Below are 16,798 nucleotides of genomic sequence, written 5' to 3'. Positions count from 1 at the left end.
ACAGGCTAAATTTGATAAACAAAAGGGATCAGGCACGGAGAGGGAGGCAGCTAAGCAAACGTGTGCACCTGTCTCTCTTTTCTTAAGTTTAGCAAATTGCAGTTACAATGGGGTCTCTCTCATTCTCTGCCAACTCCATAGGAGGGAAAGATGATCTAAAGTAAACATTTTTCTGCATTCTTGTGTTTGCTCAGAAACCTTAAAAACCAAAAAAAAGAGTCAAAAATCCCGGTTCCTTCTAGGTGTAGAAGAGAATGTTTTCTTTTGTCCTTGTTTCTCACCGATATATTGCTGTTCTCGGATTATGAGCAGTTGTGCGATAGGATCTTTTTCATTTTTCTCGGGGTGGGACTTGAGATCTATTATGATTACAGATCCGGCGTGATCGATCTATCGTCAAAAGATATTGTGTCTGGGTTTTCTTTATGGTGGTTGTATCCGAGTGCTTGTGGACTGAAAGCGCTACGAGCAGGAGAAAATGAGCTGTTTCCAATGTTGCCTGTCCGAAAGAAGACTCGCCCGAAAATCATTGAAGAAGAGCATTCAAGAGTACCATGACACAAAGACTTTAGCCTCATTCGCCAACATCTCCTTCAAATCAGGTAACAAGGTCACGTCGAATTGTTGCTGAATAATCCTTTGGTCCAGGTCCGTCTTTGTTCGAATGTGATATAACAGATACTTGTCATTTGATGATTCTGCGTTCTCTCTTCTTGAAATATATCCATGAATCGACAGAACAAAATGTGCTTGTAACCATTCTTTCAATATAAGCCAGCCACAATTGAACATCGGATTAAGCTCTTCTCAAAGGCCTATCACGAAATTCTGGAGGCTGTACTTGTGTCACATTATATTTTCCTGCCTTCAAATTCGAGACTTTTCAGTTGCTACCGTGTTTGCATGCGCATATACAGTGATATCTCCTTGAATTGCTCGAAGGATCTTAGTAGTCACGTCATAGTCTCTGAATCAAATCACGATTCTGAGTTCTTCATGTATAAATTCTTTGGATACATGGAAAACTAGAGTCAACCTAGCGCAGAGAGAGAGAGAGAGAGAGAGAGATGTAGGATTATCTTTGACCATGTCTTACAATTTTGGATTGTCCTGAAAGCTTTTGTCATGAGCACGAGTGATATGAATGCTTGATCATATCAGGTAAACATAAACTTCTGCCTTCTTAAACTGAAGGCAATACTGCAGCAAACTGATCAAGAAAAAATTTCCCTTAATGCAGATAGCAGCAGGCGCAGATACATCACCGAGGAAATCAAAAAAATCGGTAAAGGGAATATCGCAGCTCAGATATTTACATTCAGGGAGCTGTGCGTTGCAACGAACAATTTCAACCCGGACTCCTTAATTGGCGAAGGCGGTTTCGGGAGAGTGTACAAAGGACATATAGAGAGCAAAAATCAAGTAATGATGCGAAATATCTCCCTCCCTTTCGTGTCTTGTCTTGTTGCTAAAAAAGAAAACTGAATTAACAGTTAATACGCATCGTCGTGCTTTGAGCATTACTTATCAGGTGGTTGCCGTTAAGCAACTTGACCGGAATGGGTTTCAAGGGAATAGGGAGTTCCTCGTGGAGGTCTTGATGTTGAGTCTGCTACACCATCCTAACCTTGTCAATTTGGTTGGATATTGTGCTGACGGAGATCAGAGGGTTCTTGTATATGAGTACATGTCTAACGGTTCTCTAGAGGACCACCTTCTTGGTAAGTTTGGCATCCGAGTATAGTTCTCCGAACCAAACTAACCGGAATCGTCCTAAAATTAATCTCAAATTTTGAAAACAGAAACATGTAGGTTGATCCCTGATGCTTTTTTCTTGGACTTTTCAGAACTGCCTCCGGGGAAGGCGCCCTTGGATTGGAACACCAGGATGAAAATCGCTTCAGGAGCCGCAAAAGGGCTCGAGTACTTGCATGAGCAGGCCAATCCCCCTGTGATATACCGTGATTTCAAGGCGTCCAACATACTCCTGGACGGGGAATTCAACCCGAAGCTCTCCGATTTCGGGCTAGCGAAGCTAGGTCCCACAGGGGACAAGAGCCATGTGTCAACGCGGGTCATGGGCACTTATGGCTACTGCGCACCAGAATATGCGTTGACAGGCCAATTGACAACGAAGTCCGACGTGTACAGCTTTGGGGTTGTTTTCCTGGAGATTATCACAGGAAGGAGAGTAATTGACAATTCAAGGCCAACTGAAGAGCAGAACTTAGTTGCTTGGGTAGGTCTGAAAGGTTTTCAACCTTCTGCTGAATAATTAGCCTCTCATAAAATACAACTCAAGCTTTTTCAAATTGACGGTAGCAATAACTGATAAAAAGTTTTAATCCGACTCTCATTTGTTAGGTTGAGATATAACTTTTATCAGTCTATTAGGCCTTTCAGGATCAAAAGCCATTTTCAAGCCTTGAACTGATGAAAATACTTGGTCTTGCTCTCAGGCACAACCTCTATTCAAGGACAGAAGGAAGTTCACCTTAATGGCTGACCCATTGCTCGAAGGGACCTACCCAATAAAGGGTCTTTACCAGGCTCTCGCGGTTGCAGCTATGTGCCTTCAGGAGGAGGCGAGCACTCGGCCTCTGATCAGCGACGTTGTTACGGCTCTCGAGTATCTGGCAAACAGGAACAAGCAAGATGGAAATGTAGCCGAAGAGAATGGTGCCGATGGTGATTTTCCTGGTGCAGGAACAGATGGAGCAGAAATTGAGACAAATAGCTAGAGGTTATGGTGAATTAAAAAAAAAAAATGCCAATGGGGAGTCTAAGAAGAAGAGGAGAGGAAATTGAAATGGTTCGATTCGAACTCATATACAAACTTTCATAACCATGCAAATGTCATCTCCTCTGATTTTTCGATCTGTTTTCTTGTCTCAAGTTTTGTGGTTCTGGTCAGATGAACTAACGTTTTGGACTACGTGGATTCGAGTTGGAAATCAAAAGTTGAAGGAAGGATTGATTGATTGAATCCACTGGAAAGTTTGGGAAAAGTTCATGGCATGGGCCTACAACCTCATTAGCTATATAACCTCATTAGCCATCTATAATCAATCACCTGCAGTTGATTTGGTTTAAAAAAAAAAGGAGATTTATAATCCAAAATTGTGCAGTCATCACTCATCACATCCTTCTTTGTCCAATATAACTTAAGTTTGAAATTCGCACTTATAGTAAGAATACTTCTCGACACTTTGGATATTGAAAAGCACGAAAAAGAGTTATCTTTTCGGATAAAAGAGCTTACATTTCTAAAGCGCTTCGCATTTGATAAATTTTCTGAATTTCAAAACTTGCGCTTTTTTTTATGATATGTGAAATTGGTACTTGGAAAAATCAATGAGACATTTAAATACTTCTTCGTTAAAATTCAACTAATTATCAAATTTGGGAAAATTAGATTTATTTTTCAAGAGACTTCAAGTCAAGCTCCATTTCAATAATAACGGGTTTAAGCTTTCATTCCTAATAAGGAAAATAGTACAAATAATCTCTGGATTTCGACTCACTAAATAATGTGGTTCATCAATTTCAATTTATTCATGCGGTACATGTATTTTAGCCCAATACTCAATAATATTGTTCTTAGACTTTTAATATGATCCATGAATTTTTATTACATGTCTAATTTAGTTCCTAAACTATATAAAAATATTCAATAGTATCTATAAACTTGAATTAATGGAAGGAAAAAGTCCAAGAATTACATCAACAATAACAGTATATATTCAACTAAAATTCAGAAATCGCATTAAATAAATTTATTTGAAAGATTTTAAAGATCATGTGGTACCAAAAATGAGACATCATTTATGGCATAATCTCTTTCCAATCCTTACCTTCAAGTCCGGGCAAAACATAAAGAGGCCGACCGACCGAGCGACCCACTCGGGCAATGATTGGAGCGCATCATCGTTTCTAAGTCTGACCGGCTCTTCGAAACCGCAGATAAGGACACGGCGATCGTCAGCGAGCCGTGCGAGATGCGATGCGAAGCTATCGTGTTGTTTTGCGCGAGGCGATGACGACGACGATGATGCCGACATTATCATTCGCGTGAAGATCTCGGAGGAGCACCCTCTTTCTTTCCTCGCGAGTATCTCAGTCCCTTTCGAAGGTCCCGCGAGGAGGAAAAATGGGTCTTTGTTTTTAATTTTTTTTCGACGTAGATCTTTGTCGGATCTACTGGGATTTGCTCGCTGTCGAACGGTTCGAGGTATTTTGCTTTGTCTCGATGCGAAATCGTCTGCTTCGTAGTTACGGAGTCTGCCCGATTCTCTAGAGTTGAGGTTTTGACTTTTTGGGGAATGGGTTCCGTCTGCCGGAAATGCTGAGTGCTGAAGGACTTTGGTTGGTTCTTGTGGGCTGTCGGTGTGCCGGGAGTTGCTCGGTTGTTGCTGTTCGGACTGATTTCTCTCTCGTCGATTGCTTTGCTTTGTACTCCAGTTTTTGCTTTACGGGAAAGCGTTGTTTTTTGAGTGGAAATAGGTTTGAGCTGAAATGGGTAGATTGCTTTGGAGTAGGAGGTATCTCCACTGCAATCTCCACTGCAAATCAGGCACTTGTCTTGTGATTTCATAATTAAAAATCGCATCTTTTGTGAGAAGTTTGGAACTTTCTTTTTCCCCTTTTCGCAGAATCAATATGGGAAAATTAGGGTTTGAACTTCAAACTCGATGCGCATTTGTTCTGTTTAATGTTTACCCGTTTCATCAATGGCTGTAGTTGCTGTCGCAATCTAAACCTTCCGTCGACTGTGCTTAATTTCGTTCCTGAACCGTCGGTCTTTGTCGTTCACCTGTCTGGAATTTTGATACCGTTATGACCTTAATGTTGACATGAATTTTCTTGCTGAGATTTGACATCAACAGGAGGGTTTGGTGCGTGTGACGAGAGTACGATGCCGTTGAACTCGTTGATGCCGTTTTAAGATCTTTTTGTAAACTTAAAATTGTTCTCATATATCACATGTACATACGAGAATTTACGTACTCCAAACTAGTGATACTACAGGAAATGTTTGCAACTGCTATTCTGATTACCAATCTCTCCATTCCGTTCTTTTCAGGAACTATTCTGCCGGAAGAATTACCTTGGACTGTCGATTGGACTGTTCAGAAACATGGCTCAGACACTTGAAGGAATCAAAGGTGGTGGAGGATCCATCAGGATTGGAACTACTGGTACAATCAGTTCGCTGATGATGAGAGAATTAGAATCCATCAAGTCTGCTCCTAAGACGCCAATCTCTCCTAGAAATCGACCTCGGCCGCATGTGGTTTCCATTTCCTGCAAGGCCACTACTCCTAAAAGATCACAACAGAGGAAGTCAATGGATGGAGCAAGCAGTAGCAATTGTGCTGATGAAAGAAACCTGGAGGTTCCTCGGAAAACAAAAGGTCATGCCAGAACTGACACTCAACTCCCAATGCTTGCAGGCAATGATGTTGCTCTTGATGGAACTCCAGTGAAGAGGAAAACTGACAAAAAGGTAACTAACATTGTTGAGGTTGTGGATATAAGATGTGGCAATGCTGATAGAGCTTGGACTGGCCCTATAGCTAACCGGCTTAAGAAGCTCAGCTTCTCAAAGCTCTCCGAGAGCATTGTCTAGGCTTGGAGATTCATGTCCAATTTGAGGTTTCTGTAGTTGAAATTGGAAGTGCCAACAGGCCTTTTGTTGTCTGAAACCTCCACCATAGAACATATACTGGGCACGAGCCTATTGCTGCTCCCTCTCCTTTTCTTTTTATGGGTCAAGAGAGAACCGAATGTAGGTTTGGCAGGATTGCTAGAGGAAGCCATGTCTGTGACGTGAGATCGAGGCTTCTGTGAATTCTCTCTACAGCTCAACTCAACCCTTCTGAAATACTCAATTTCCTGCATTATAAGGGATCCGACGGTGCCCTTTGACCCTACTTCGACAGGAGCAGCCATTTTTTGAGGGATTTCTGTGTCGCTTGGTCTGGATTTATACATCTTCTCCATGCCAGGAGCTTTGGAAGCTTGATAATGAAGAGAGGTGGTTTTGGGTGTTGTCTGGGTGGGAAGATTGCTTTAGATCTGGGGCACTGGGTGTTTTGGTCTTATAGTCACATGAACTCTGAACCTTAAGTTTTCTATCGGAAAGTGAACCCTTGTAGATTTTTCCTACTTGGTGGATGGGATAGTGACAGACAGTCACTTTATTCATGTGCTTGCAGTTAAAACCATTCAAGGTGCTAACCGTCATTTTTTCTCTACCTGCTAATTGATGCTCTTATTGTTTACTTAAATTTGATAATGCTACCCACAAGCATTATGTCAATATGAGAAATGGAAGATTTTCTGGTTTGTTTCAACAAACATAAATTTATGTCAATGTGGTAAATGGAAGGAACTTCTGTTGAAATCTGGTAACTTGCTCTCATCTGAACATTCCTGCTTTTTTCGTTGTGAATTGTGATTTTCGGCCCGATTATCCATGGAAATGCCTAATTTTTACAGTAGAGGTCGAAACTGACCCTAGATGATGATTCATGTGGCGCTACATGCAGTGACTCTAGAATTGGCAAACCACCACATGCTAGATAATTAGGATGAAGGTGACTCTTTCTTGTCGTTTTTAATTAAAGCTGTGATATGCTTTTTCCATGACTTCAGTTCCTAGTGAAAACAATAGGACTGAGTGCTTTGATTTGGTGGAGCAACTTGAGTGCTTCACAGGGCATGGATGATGGGTGTGGCTGTGGTTGCTTTTGCTGGTTATTTGTCCATGTTCATGAGGAAACCGTGATTGAAATTCCTTTATGGATGCGGGGAAGGAGATGGGTTATCTCCCCATTATTGCCGTCCTCCCATACCCTTTATAAGCAAAATGACCTCCAGTGGCATTAAAGGGGCCGACCCAGAATCCATTGCTCGTGTCCTTCAAAATTGCTCGGGCCAATGGGTGAATCTGTATGACCATGACTGGGAAGACAGGTGAAATTCGCGGCATTGAATTTGATCGCAGCGTCAGTTCTTTAGCTTAATTGCCTCATCCGCATTATCTGTAGGCACGTAGGGTGGTGGGTTGTCATGTATATGGCGATACAGCTGTAGTCTTTTGTTGTCTTTTGGAGGCACTCACCGAAAGTCTCAGAAAAACCTTGGTAGTGTTATAGGACCTATCTCAGCCAAATAATTCAGAGCCTCGTTGGGTGGCTTCTGCTGCTAGGCTTTAGCTTAGCCATTAGTGTTGAGCTTCAATTATTGTTCTTGACTATGAGCAACCTTTGGACCTCAGCAAGTCCTGCTTTATCTGAATTCTGGTACGTAAAACTTTGGGGTATTCCCTCCTATATGAAAGATCTTTATCCAGGAACAGGAGGGGCCTTGGGGGTGAGGGGAGTGTCAATTCTTTGAAATTGATTGCCGCTAGGTAAATTTAGTATAGTAGCCTCCTGTACTTGGGATAACAAGGTGAAACTCTAAAGAGTGATGACCTATTCTACCAACTTGTCGGCCCAATATTCCCAGTTGAAAAATATTGTGTCTTGATCAAGGTGCTGCATTTTTTCAATTCTAAACTGTTGAATAAAGTTATTTTTGTTGATCAACTTTGAAGTTTCACTTTAAGAGAAAAGTAATGTCTTGTTGAAATCAAGTCACCTTAGCTAGTCTTGACAATGCTTTTGTTTAGGCCTCCGGCTTTTAATCGATGTCTGAGTTTCTTATAAGTTGGTGTTTATGAGTTACTAGCTATTTAAAATAGTTTTGGTCTTTAGCTTTATAGATTAATTGTTTAATAATAAACATCTTGATAAGAAACTTAAAAGGAAAAAGATGAAAACATAAGAAATACTGCTTAATATGTGGATCTTGTAAAAATTCCACCGGTCGGTGGATGGTACCACTTTTACCACACTCATTTCAATAGTTTATTTTTGAGACGAGTGAATCTAGAGTTTTAAAACTTGTCTCAAAATGCAATTGAGTTTTAAAATTTTCAAAAAGCATAATCAAATTCTTTCCATTAATTTCATTAAATTCAAATAATGAAAAAAGAGACATGACTTTTTATATTACTCTCCTGTGACATACGCCACCGGCGTGGCACTTTTTATTATTTTTTGAAGAGAGATGTTGATATGGCATCTTCTCCAGTCCAACGTCTTTCTCTTCCTCCTCCTCCATCCGCCGATGCCAACGCCGTAAGTCACCCTCGTCCGTCGCTGAAACTGAAAGCTTCAAGAAATGGGATCACGAGAGCCTCGGGCAATTGAAGTATATATGTGAGAAGTGTGGTGGATTGCTGAGAGTTTACCTTCCACATTTAGTAGCAAAAAAGAAAAAAAAAAAAAAAGAAAAGCCGACGAACAGCAAAAAGAACCAGCTGCAATGGGTAAATTGTGAGTTGCCCGACGATGTTATAATTTTAAAGCTACATTTACCCCTCAAGAGTAAATCATCGTCTCCAAGCTAAAAATTTACTCCTCTCTCTCTCACACACACAATCAAACTCATGGTGGGTAGTAATTGATCACGGTGGTAGTAACCTGCTTCGACAACTCAATCTAAGGTCATAACTAGGTCATGAAGCAACAACATTTACCTATTTAGGTCCATGGCGACCTTAGAACACCATAAGGCAGTAAATCATCGTCTCCAAGCTAAAAATTTACCTCCCTCTCTCTCATTCATGCACAATCAAACTCGTGGTGGGTAGTAATTGATCACGGTGCTGATCGACAACTCAATCTAAGGTCATAATGGGGGTCCAGTTTGCTCATGTCTAAGCTTTTGTTGGATTCACTCATCAACATTTACCTGTTTAGAAGAAAATAAGCAACTTTTGCAATGTGAAAAGCTACCCATTTCCTTTCTAGCACTCCACCTTAGAACACGCACTTTTTTTCACCCTTATTTGTTTGAAGGACCTCTTTTCTGTTTTCTCTTTAAGATGATAATGTTTGAGTTTGTCCAATCATATGATCATATCAAGAGAGCGCATGCTAGATGGACCATCTTAAATATCATGGGGACGTTACCAACAAATGTCTCTAAGGTACTTATTAATCATACCAAATGTATATTCTTTTCCATATTCAACGTATTAAGACTCTATCAGAGAAACGGTGTGTATTGAGAACGACGTCCATTATTCACTCAAGTATTTAAAAAGTTCCTTAGAGCACTCGTTAACGAAACCCATATCATTTATTCCGGTCTATCCTGCTAAAGGAAATGGCATACCCAATCATGATCGCTGCCGGCCTAAAAGTTAATTTGTTTTTCGATTGCAAATCGACCGAATGTTATTGTTACCATAGAGTTATGTATATTTCGGGCCGGGTGGGCCTGGATTGGGCTCGATTGGGCCGATCCGCCTTCATTACTAAATTACGGGCTCGTTCGGCCCCGGGAGGGCCTTGGCGTCTGGATGCGAGTGGATAAAACTTGCAGGCGACGCGGATTCTTCTTTTTCCCGAGTGAGAGAGAGGTTAGCAGCTTCATTCATGGTGATGATGGCTTCAATCTCATGTACTATCCACCACCTGCCCTTCACCTCGAGACCTCCTCCTCCTATTCCTTCTCCGTCTTCCTGTCTGATCTTGAATTCACAGTTTCTGGGTACCAGAAGTAAGCTGAGTTGGGTGAGACCCGTTAGGATTGGACCATGCAACGGGTCGAGAGCCAGGTGTTGGTTCAAGTTCGGGAAGAGCGGGGTCGATGCTGAAGGTGCCGGCATCTATGGCAGCCAATCCCGTGATGATTTTGACAGAGATGATGTTGAGCAGGTAGGATCATCAGTTCTTTACTGTAAATTCTCTCTCTTTTTCGGGAAGACGGTGGAAAGTTTTGGTACTTTAGACTGCTTCGAGATTGGACGGTTTTTGAGGATGCAAGTAGCTTTAAGAGTGAAAAAAAAAAAGCAAGTATATGGAAGTAGTAAATGTAATGTTGTGAGTTCTTGAAAAAGACAAATTTGAAGGTCCAGAAAATGGAGTGGAGAGAGCTCTAAGTGGGAAATGACAGCCTTATCTATTCCTACTGTTCATGTGTATTTTTCATGTTTCATTTAGCCATGGACAGAGGAAAAGTGTTTCGCTCTGATTACTGGTGAGATTGTCAGCCTGTCAGGTACACATGAAACAAGGTTGAAACAAAGTTGGAAACGGAAATGATGTGTGATCCCATGCTCTCGAACTGTTTTACTTCCTGCTTTTGCTTCTATCTGTCTGAAAGTCTTTTGGTCTTCGGTTCTTCTTTTTAGTTGGATGTTTAGTGTGTAAGGCAAGATGAATTTCATACGAGTCCTAATCCTCGGACGGTTGAAATACCGTTCTTGTGGCTTTAGCTTAAGTAGTGAATGAAACAAGGAGGTAGAATGTGGACGCCCGACAGCATATGGGGATGAGTCATTTGTGGCTGCGACCAAAAGTTCCATTTCTGAGCAGTATTGTGTTTGTACAAATGACTGAAAGAAAGATTTGTAATTGGATTTGCAGTACTTCAACTATATGGGGATGCTTGCCGTCGAGGGTACATACGACAAGATGGAGGCTCTTTTGAACCAAAACATCCACCCTGTAGATATCCTACTGCTGTTGGCCGCATCGGAAGGTGACAAGCCAAAGATCGAGGAGCTATTGAGGGCTGGGGCTGATTACAATGTCAAGGACGCAGATGGTCGGACCGCACTCGACAGGGCCGACGAAGAAACCAAGGACTTCATCCTCGGGTTTTCAGTTCAGAAGTCATGATCAGACTTATTTCAGTGTGATTTTTGCATGATTTGTCGTATCCATTTTGTGCATCATATTTTTTTAGGCCATGTTTTTGGCGCAGATCCTATCTTCTGGTTACCGTAGTAACTAGCATTGTATTGATCACTAGATCATTAGTTTTGTGACTCGTTATTCCCATAGTAGAAGATTATGGAAGTGGTCACTCTGAACATGACTAAGTTATAAAAGAGTTTAACAAAGCTTGCCTTGCGTTTCAAGAAACAAAGAGATTTCTTCTCACGCTGTATTTGTTCACTCTCAAAGTTTGCTCAATTATAATTGATTACTTCTTGAAAAATTGTAGATAATTAAAACAGGTGGTCAGATAGAACACCTATTTGCTCATTTAGTTGCACTTAACGGCAACATCTTTAAGATTAATTGGCATCCAGCTAAATTCATTGCTCGTGTTCATTTCAAGGCACTGCGCTGTCGACAATAGTGTTGGACGAGAGAGTCCGTGACAATTTTTATGCATTCAATTGGACGATATATGATGGCATTGCTTCAAATAAAACAAAAAATCACCATGACAATCATATAAACATGTTCTGGGAGGGGAATCCAGGCAGAGTGTATTAATGGCACGCCTATTTGAAATAGAGTTGGACGAGCTTCTTTAATGTATCGAACACGCTCGTGAAAGGGTTGAATTGGACAGGAGCCTTCAGCTCTAACTCTGGAAACTGGTTGGTCAAAGCTTGTTGCATGCCGGACATCGACATCATCGCAGCGAGCCGGCTATCTGTCATGACTTCACAGTCTTGTGGTGTGTCCTTGATCTTATTCGGGTCATAACCGAACTTTGCTAAGTAACTCTTGTACTTCTCGATGAATTCAGGTCCGGGGTTGGGCGTCCTGGAATAGATCTGTAGAATCACAAAAAATCATAAGATATTCTCGTGTCATTGCTTTCCATTTAGAGTTAGCTATCCTAGAAAAAAAAACATTGTCTTTCACTATCTCGGCGAAAATGAGACACTCACCTGGATGAAACCTCGGTCTTTCGCGCCAGAGACAAGAGAGTAAGTGCTGTAATCAGTAGCTATGACGTCATATGGCTCCTTCGGGATGAATGGCAGTGTAGGAAAACGGAGATAACACTTCTCTTTGATCATTTCTTGCTTTTCTAGATCAGTTTCCTTCTGCTCCAGTTCTTCCTCCGGAATGCATTGGACCCTTCCCCTTATGCCAGTTATGTATCCATCAGGTCCTCCATGTATACAAAAGGTGTCGACCTGGATTGATGGTGCCTCCATGTCGAATGTGTATACCCCCTGTAATGTGTCACAAGAACGCGCTGTAGGGGCCACCATTGTCATTGCAACAACAATTCATAGCAGACAAGACATTTTTTCATATTCTTTCACAAAACTAATGGTTGCTTCATGAGTCCATGTATGCAAGTATGTGGCATCTTTGATAATTGAACTGTAAACCCACATCACTAGTCCACTCAGAAAGCTGAGCAGGTATTAATGCAGCAAAAAACGAAGTACCAATGATCCTTTCCGTTTTCATCAAGCACAATAAGATTTTAAACATTTATCAGTCTAAGTTGTTCAAATAGGAAATGAATTTTTTTTGGGTCCATCTGGTTCGATAAAAAGTTTTCAGTTTCCATAATTAGTGAAAATGAAATCAAAACAATCTTCTGCTTTCAGTTTACTGTTTGCTTGAAAATGTGTTCGGTTCATATAAAAAACAGTATTTCATAGGAATGAGAATTGTAAATATATATATGGCCGTGTCAGTTTCCCAATCAAAAGAAGTAAAAATTGTGATTTTCTATTCTCATATGGAGCATTCTTGTCAGAAGTTGACCCTTTTTCTCTGGGAGTATCCTTATTGTGAACTTTTACCAATGGCATCGGATATAAAGGTGAGAAAATCATAGGAGAAGGGAAGATTATGAGAAAATGTTTACTTAAAATGGTATTGTAGTCCATGAATCTCCATCTTCAAGTAAGATATAGAGCTTTTGGGCGACCAACTCTATGGCCATACATTTTAGTGTTAGATAAGGAGAAACTAATTTAATAGACGTAAATCCTACTTTGCAGACAAGGAGTAAATTTTGTGGATAAATATTTCAAAAATTGATTCTTCATTAATATTCATAAAAAGAGAAAAAAAGAACACAAAATCTGAAAACACAGTTACCGACATGTTTTCACGATATCTATTGTAACACTAGCAAACATGTCTTCACAATTCTATTGTAATTTGACTGCCATAAGTTTTCATGAACCAAGGACCCTCTGAAATTTCCTTCAGCCAAACAGGCCCTTTATTCTTTGTTATATACATACACACACATGCATTGAACAAGATTACTATAGCACTTACTTGAGTGCAGTGGCAGTCTTCTTGGCCTTGTCCAGCAAATCCTCGTTTGAGAGATGCCACTTCAAACCATCTTCCTGAATATCTGACGGGGTCAAAATTATCAGCTGTCATACCTCGCATGACCATAAACTTCTGGCTTCCTTCGCCGGACCTCTTATCAAATGGCAATGTCATTGCACTCTCTGCAGCATTCGCGAGCTGGCATACATTGTGGTGATGCGAGAAATCATTTGCATAGACCTGCCTCGCAAATGCAAGCATAGATGAAACAGGAGATTTCCAACAGAACTTTTTCTAGCTAAACGCAAATGGTGGAGTTCATCTCAAAAGCGGACTATTACAGATCGAAAAGGAGATGCAACTTAGACAACTTTCCCCTTTATTATTGTAAAAAATGAAGAAACCACTGGGAATCACCTATTCCTTTGAAAGTTGACTCCAGAATCTGATGTCTAAATATGTCAATCACTCAATCTGATAAGCGTGAACATTATGACTGGCGCACAACTTATAATGAACAGAAAATTTATTGTTGTTTGGCAATAGTTTTACATTGTCTGGGTCAAGCAACAGCAACATTTAACAGATTCACGATTCAGCTACACTAAGTGGAACACCTGATCAGTGGGGAAGACAAATATCAGCGAAGCAGCAATCCCAGTCATTATACTTCTGGTCGCCAGTTTACTTGTAAAAGATTGGTCACTGGAGCATTTCAGGCTTTGTTTCCCCAGCATTACCCTGCATGGGCAGGAGAATTGAGGATAATTCTAATCAGCCAACCGGAGAGGGGAGGCCGCACAACATATGAAACAGGGGCGACTTCCTAAAAACCTTACTCAGCCTCCATTATTAACACCAACAATTCTATGACTACAAAAGCTTATGTTAATACACGCCAAAGCAAAACTCGAGCATCCAAAATGACCATCGAAAAGCTGGGTCTCTCTCAAAACCAAGCAACATATTGCTAGAACGTTTGACTTCACTGTGAAGGACTGTGTACTTATGGCTTCAAAGACAGAAGAGATTAGAGCAGATTATGTGTGTGGACATGTCGTAATACCTCGAAAAAGAACTGTTTGAACAATGACTCGAGCCCCAAGAGACAAGTTCATCAGATATGCTAGATGTTGATTGTAGCCCACTTGTTCAAATTTCCACTCGCAGTCCAATACATTACTTACAATATACCCATTTTGCACTCCGGCCTGAGTATACCCTAGCATAACTCAACCAACATATCATGCTCAATTCAAAGATAAACAAAGTTTCAGTGCCACCAGCAAACGATACCGCATTGGAGAAGATACTACGTGCAAACAAACCCAGTAATTCCTCCGACCAAACTAACAAGAGACCCAAATCACAGAACAATCATTGCATTGGACAAAGATCGCTAACAATAAACGTGAGCAAGCACCGACAAAATGTATGCGGTTGAAAGAGGAAGAAAAAGATGGCATTTTGGAGAGTGTTGGGACCTGGGTATTGGCGGGGGAGCCCGTAACTGAAGAAGAAACTGAGAGGTCTGCAAATGCGCCATCTCTCTTCCTCTTCTCCCTCTGTGTGAGCAAGCGTGAGCGTGGAAAAGTTCAAGTCCCTTCCCAAGCCGTTGGGCCGCTTCTCAGACAGGGTCGTTGGAAATATCTGGAAGGAGACGACGTCGTTTGCGGACAAGCGGCGCGGGCTACCGAGAAGAGATGAGATCAGAGATGGATTTAGCTCTCCCATTGTTGTCTCTCCTAAAAAAGATTGGGGTTTACTTGCATCTCAATTGATGAGAATTGATGTATGCATCAGGTTTGAAATTATTTTCTCTATGAAGTAATCTCTTACTTGTCCCCCCCCCCCAAAAAAAAAAGTATACTCTTAATTTCTGATCAAATTATTGATGCCCGATTTAACAATAAGTTAATTCTCGAGACATAACATTTCATTTCCCATCGTAGTATAGTAATTATTGAAAATTTAGATTGAAGAATCCTTAATGTGTTTCAAATTTAAAAGCAAAAAATCATTTTCTCCAATCTCGTACTACCTTCGGTCTTCACTTTCTTTCGAATTTCAGATCGTAGAAAAAAAAAGTATTATCCCTTTTCGTTTTGTCCTATCTTCCTTATCTCACAATTCTTGGGTTCTAAACACAATAAACAAGTGCTTTTTGGGAATGCACAATAATAATAGAATATAACTAGAAATTTCAAAACAAATAGCAAACTAGAAAGTAGAAATAAAACACCACTAGAACAAGAATGTCTAGAGGTATAAGTTTTGAAAACAATTTCGATTAAACCCTTAAATGAACTCAGAAAATTCTGAAATTTGGACACGTTATATTTAAGACCTAAAGGTACAAGTTTCATGAAGAAATCGTAGTCCAATTCATTCTGGATTAAAAGATAAAATCGATTTACTTTTCCTATTCTCTACTTGCACAGTTTTTGAAACATTTTTGGTTAAATAAGCAAATGAATTACAAAAATTACGAAATTTAAATATGTTGTAGGAAAGAAATGAAGAGAGATATTTCATGCAGAACACATTTCAAAAGAACCTCATACAAAATGATATAGTCCACGCATTGCAACTTACAAGATCCGAACACATCAGATTGCACAGTTTTAGAAACATTTCCCATTAAATACCCAAATGACCTTCAAAAATTATGAAATTCGACTATGTGATAGCCAAGACCATAAGGTACATACTTCATGAAAACATCGAAGTCAAATTCGTCCTAGATAATTAAATATGGACGGTTAAAATCCCTGTTCGTAGTACCGTAATTCCAGATCTAACCATCTCCAAAGGACCACGATTTCACCTACCTATTCTTGTTTTTTTTTCTCTAAATTTTTATATGTTGTACCTCAGGATGTCCTTTACAACTTTTGTTAAGAAACCGAAGTGAAATTTCGACAAAAATGTTGCCTTACAGTCCATGCATTCATCAAGGGTCGGTCCCAAAATCTCCAAATCCAGTCTTTCCAAAGAATAACAATTTCACCCACTTATACTTGTTTGTTTTGTCCCAAATTTGAGTATGTTATACTCCAAGAAGTCCTTTGCAACTTTCATTTAGAGGCCAAAGCCAAACTTCAACTAGAACATCACATACAAGTCACTAGAATATCAAGGTCGAGCTTTTTCTGCCCTAAGTAACCGGTTCCGGTTCCCAGAAAAAAGAACCGGAATACAGAACAGTGCATGGGCGGGAACCGTGCTTTCAGCCCTAATCTCAATTGATGAGAATTGATGTAGCATCAGGTTTGAAATTATTTTCTCTGATGAAGTAATCTCTTACTTGTCCCACAAAAAAAAAAAAAAAAAGTAAACTCTTAATTTCTGATCAAATTATTGATGCCCGATTTAACAATAAGTTACTTCTCGAGACATAACATTTCATTTCCCATCGCAATATAGTAATTATTGAAAATTTAGATTGAAGAATCCTTAATGTGTTTCAAATTTAAAAGCACAAAATCATTTTCTCCAATCTCGTACTACCTTCGGTCTTCACTTTCTTTCGAATTTCAGATCGTAGAAAGTGGAAAGTGTTGTCCCTTTTTCTTTTTGTCCTGTCTTCCTTATCTCACAATTCTTGGGTTCTAAACACAATAAACAAGTGCTTTTTGGGAATGATTGGCTAAGGCACTTTATTTCACCATTTTAAAAGGAAA

General features: G+C 40.1%; 4 protein-coding genes across 4 annotated transcripts; 3 read left to right on the top strand and 1 right to left on the bottom strand.

The window, feature by feature from the left end:
• The first annotated feature begins 255 nt into the window (after positions 1-255).
• LOC104450227 (probable serine/threonine-protein kinase PBL23) lies at positions 256-2,903 on the top strand. The gene is made up of 5 exons (XM_010064690.2): positions 256-602; positions 1,241-1,422; positions 1,532-1,721; positions 1,848-2,239; positions 2,460-2,903. The coding sequence occupies exons 1-5, from the start codon at positions 479-481 to the stop codon at positions 2,739-2,741; spliced, it is 1,170 nt and encodes a 389-aa protein (XP_010062992.2). The 5' UTR covers positions 256-478; the 3' UTR covers positions 2,742-2,903.
• Positions 2,904-4,244: 1,341 nt separating this feature from the next.
• On the top strand, positions 4,245-6,257 carry LOC104450226. The gene is made up of 2 exons (XM_039315916.1): positions 4,245-4,414; positions 5,084-6,257. The coding sequence occupies exons 1-2, from the start codon at positions 4,343-4,345 to the stop codon at positions 5,627-5,629; spliced, it is 618 nt and encodes a 205-aa protein (XP_039171850.1). The 5' UTR covers positions 4,245-4,342; the 3' UTR covers positions 5,630-6,257.
• A 3,192-nt stretch (positions 6,258-9,449) lies between these two features.
• On the top strand, positions 9,450-10,988 carry LOC104450224 (protein LHCP TRANSLOCATION DEFECT). The gene is made up of 2 exons (XM_010064688.3): positions 9,450-9,776; positions 10,488-10,988. Exons 1-2 carry the CDS (start codon positions 9,495-9,497, stop codon positions 10,740-10,742), a joined length of 537 nt encoding a protein of 178 aa, XP_010062990.1. The 5' UTR covers positions 9,450-9,494; the 3' UTR covers positions 10,743-10,988.
• A 239-nt stretch (positions 10,989-11,227) lies between these two features.
• Positions 11,228-14,829, bottom strand: LOC104450223 (chloroplastic lipocalin). Its single transcript, XM_010064686.3, has 5 exons — positions 14,600-14,829; positions 13,733-13,856; positions 13,116-13,355; positions 11,753-12,043; positions 11,228-11,635 (listed from the first exon to the last, which is right to left on the bottom strand). The coding sequence occupies exons 1-5, from the start codon at positions 14,659-14,661 to the stop codon at positions 11,357-11,359; spliced, it is 996 nt and encodes a 331-aa protein (XP_010062988.2). The 5' UTR covers positions 14,662-14,829; the 3' UTR covers positions 11,228-11,356.
• Between the last annotated feature and the right edge of the window lie 1,969 nt (positions 14,830-16,798).

Source organism: Eucalyptus grandis, chromosome 6 (assembly GCF_016545825.1).
Source record: "Eucalyptus grandis isolate ANBG69807.140 chromosome 6, ASM1654582v1, whole genome shotgun sequence".
Classification (NCBI taxonomy): domain Eukaryota; kingdom Viridiplantae; phylum Streptophyta; class Magnoliopsida; order Myrtales; family Myrtaceae; genus Eucalyptus; species Eucalyptus grandis.
The sequence above is the reverse complement of the archived record's forward strand: the minus strand, read 5'-3'. Positions and strand labels throughout refer to the sequence as shown.

Bases quoted from the DNA above. Each gene is read 5' to 3' on its own strand.
- LOC104450224 (XM_010064688.3), top strand. From the start codon at position 9,495: ATGGTGATGATGGCTTCAATCTCATGTACTATCCACCACCTGCCCTTC. The intron at 9,777-10,487 runs GTAGGATCATCA...TTGGATTTGCAG, and splicing joins ACAGAGATGATGTTGAGCAG to TACTTCAACTATATGGGGAT.
- LOC104450227 (XM_010064690.2), top strand. From the start codon at position 479: ATGAGCTGTTTCCAATGTTGCCTGTCCGAAAGAAGACTCGCCCGAAAA. The intron at 1,423-1,531 runs GTAATGATGCGA...ATTACTTATCAG, and splicing joins ATATAGAGAGCAAAAATCAA to GTGGTTGCCGTTAAGCAACT. The intron at 2,240-2,459 runs GTAGGTCTGAAA...TCTTGCTCTCAG, and splicing joins AGCAGAACTTAGTTGCTTGG to GCACAACCTCTATTCAAGGA.
- LOC104450223 (XM_010064686.3), bottom strand. From the start codon at position 14,661: ATGGCGCATTTGCAGACCTCTCAGTTTCTTCTTCAGTTACGGGCTCCC. The intron at 13,356-13,732 runs GTGTTCCACTTA...TTTGCGAGGCAG, and splicing joins TTGTCTTCCCCACTGATCAG to GTCTATGCAAATGATTTCTC. The intron at 12,044-13,115 runs GTAAGTGCTATA...GACACATTACAG, and splicing joins AAGACTGCCACTGCACTCAA to GGGGTATACACATTCGACAT.
- LOC104450226 (XM_039315916.1), top strand. From the start codon at position 4,343: ATGCTGAGTGCTGAAGGACTTTGGTTGGTTCTTGTGGGCTGTCGGTGT. The intron at 4,415-5,083 runs GTTCGGACTGAT...CGTTCTTTTCAG, and splicing joins GGAGTTGCTCGGTTGTTGCT to GAACTATTCTGCCGGAAGAA.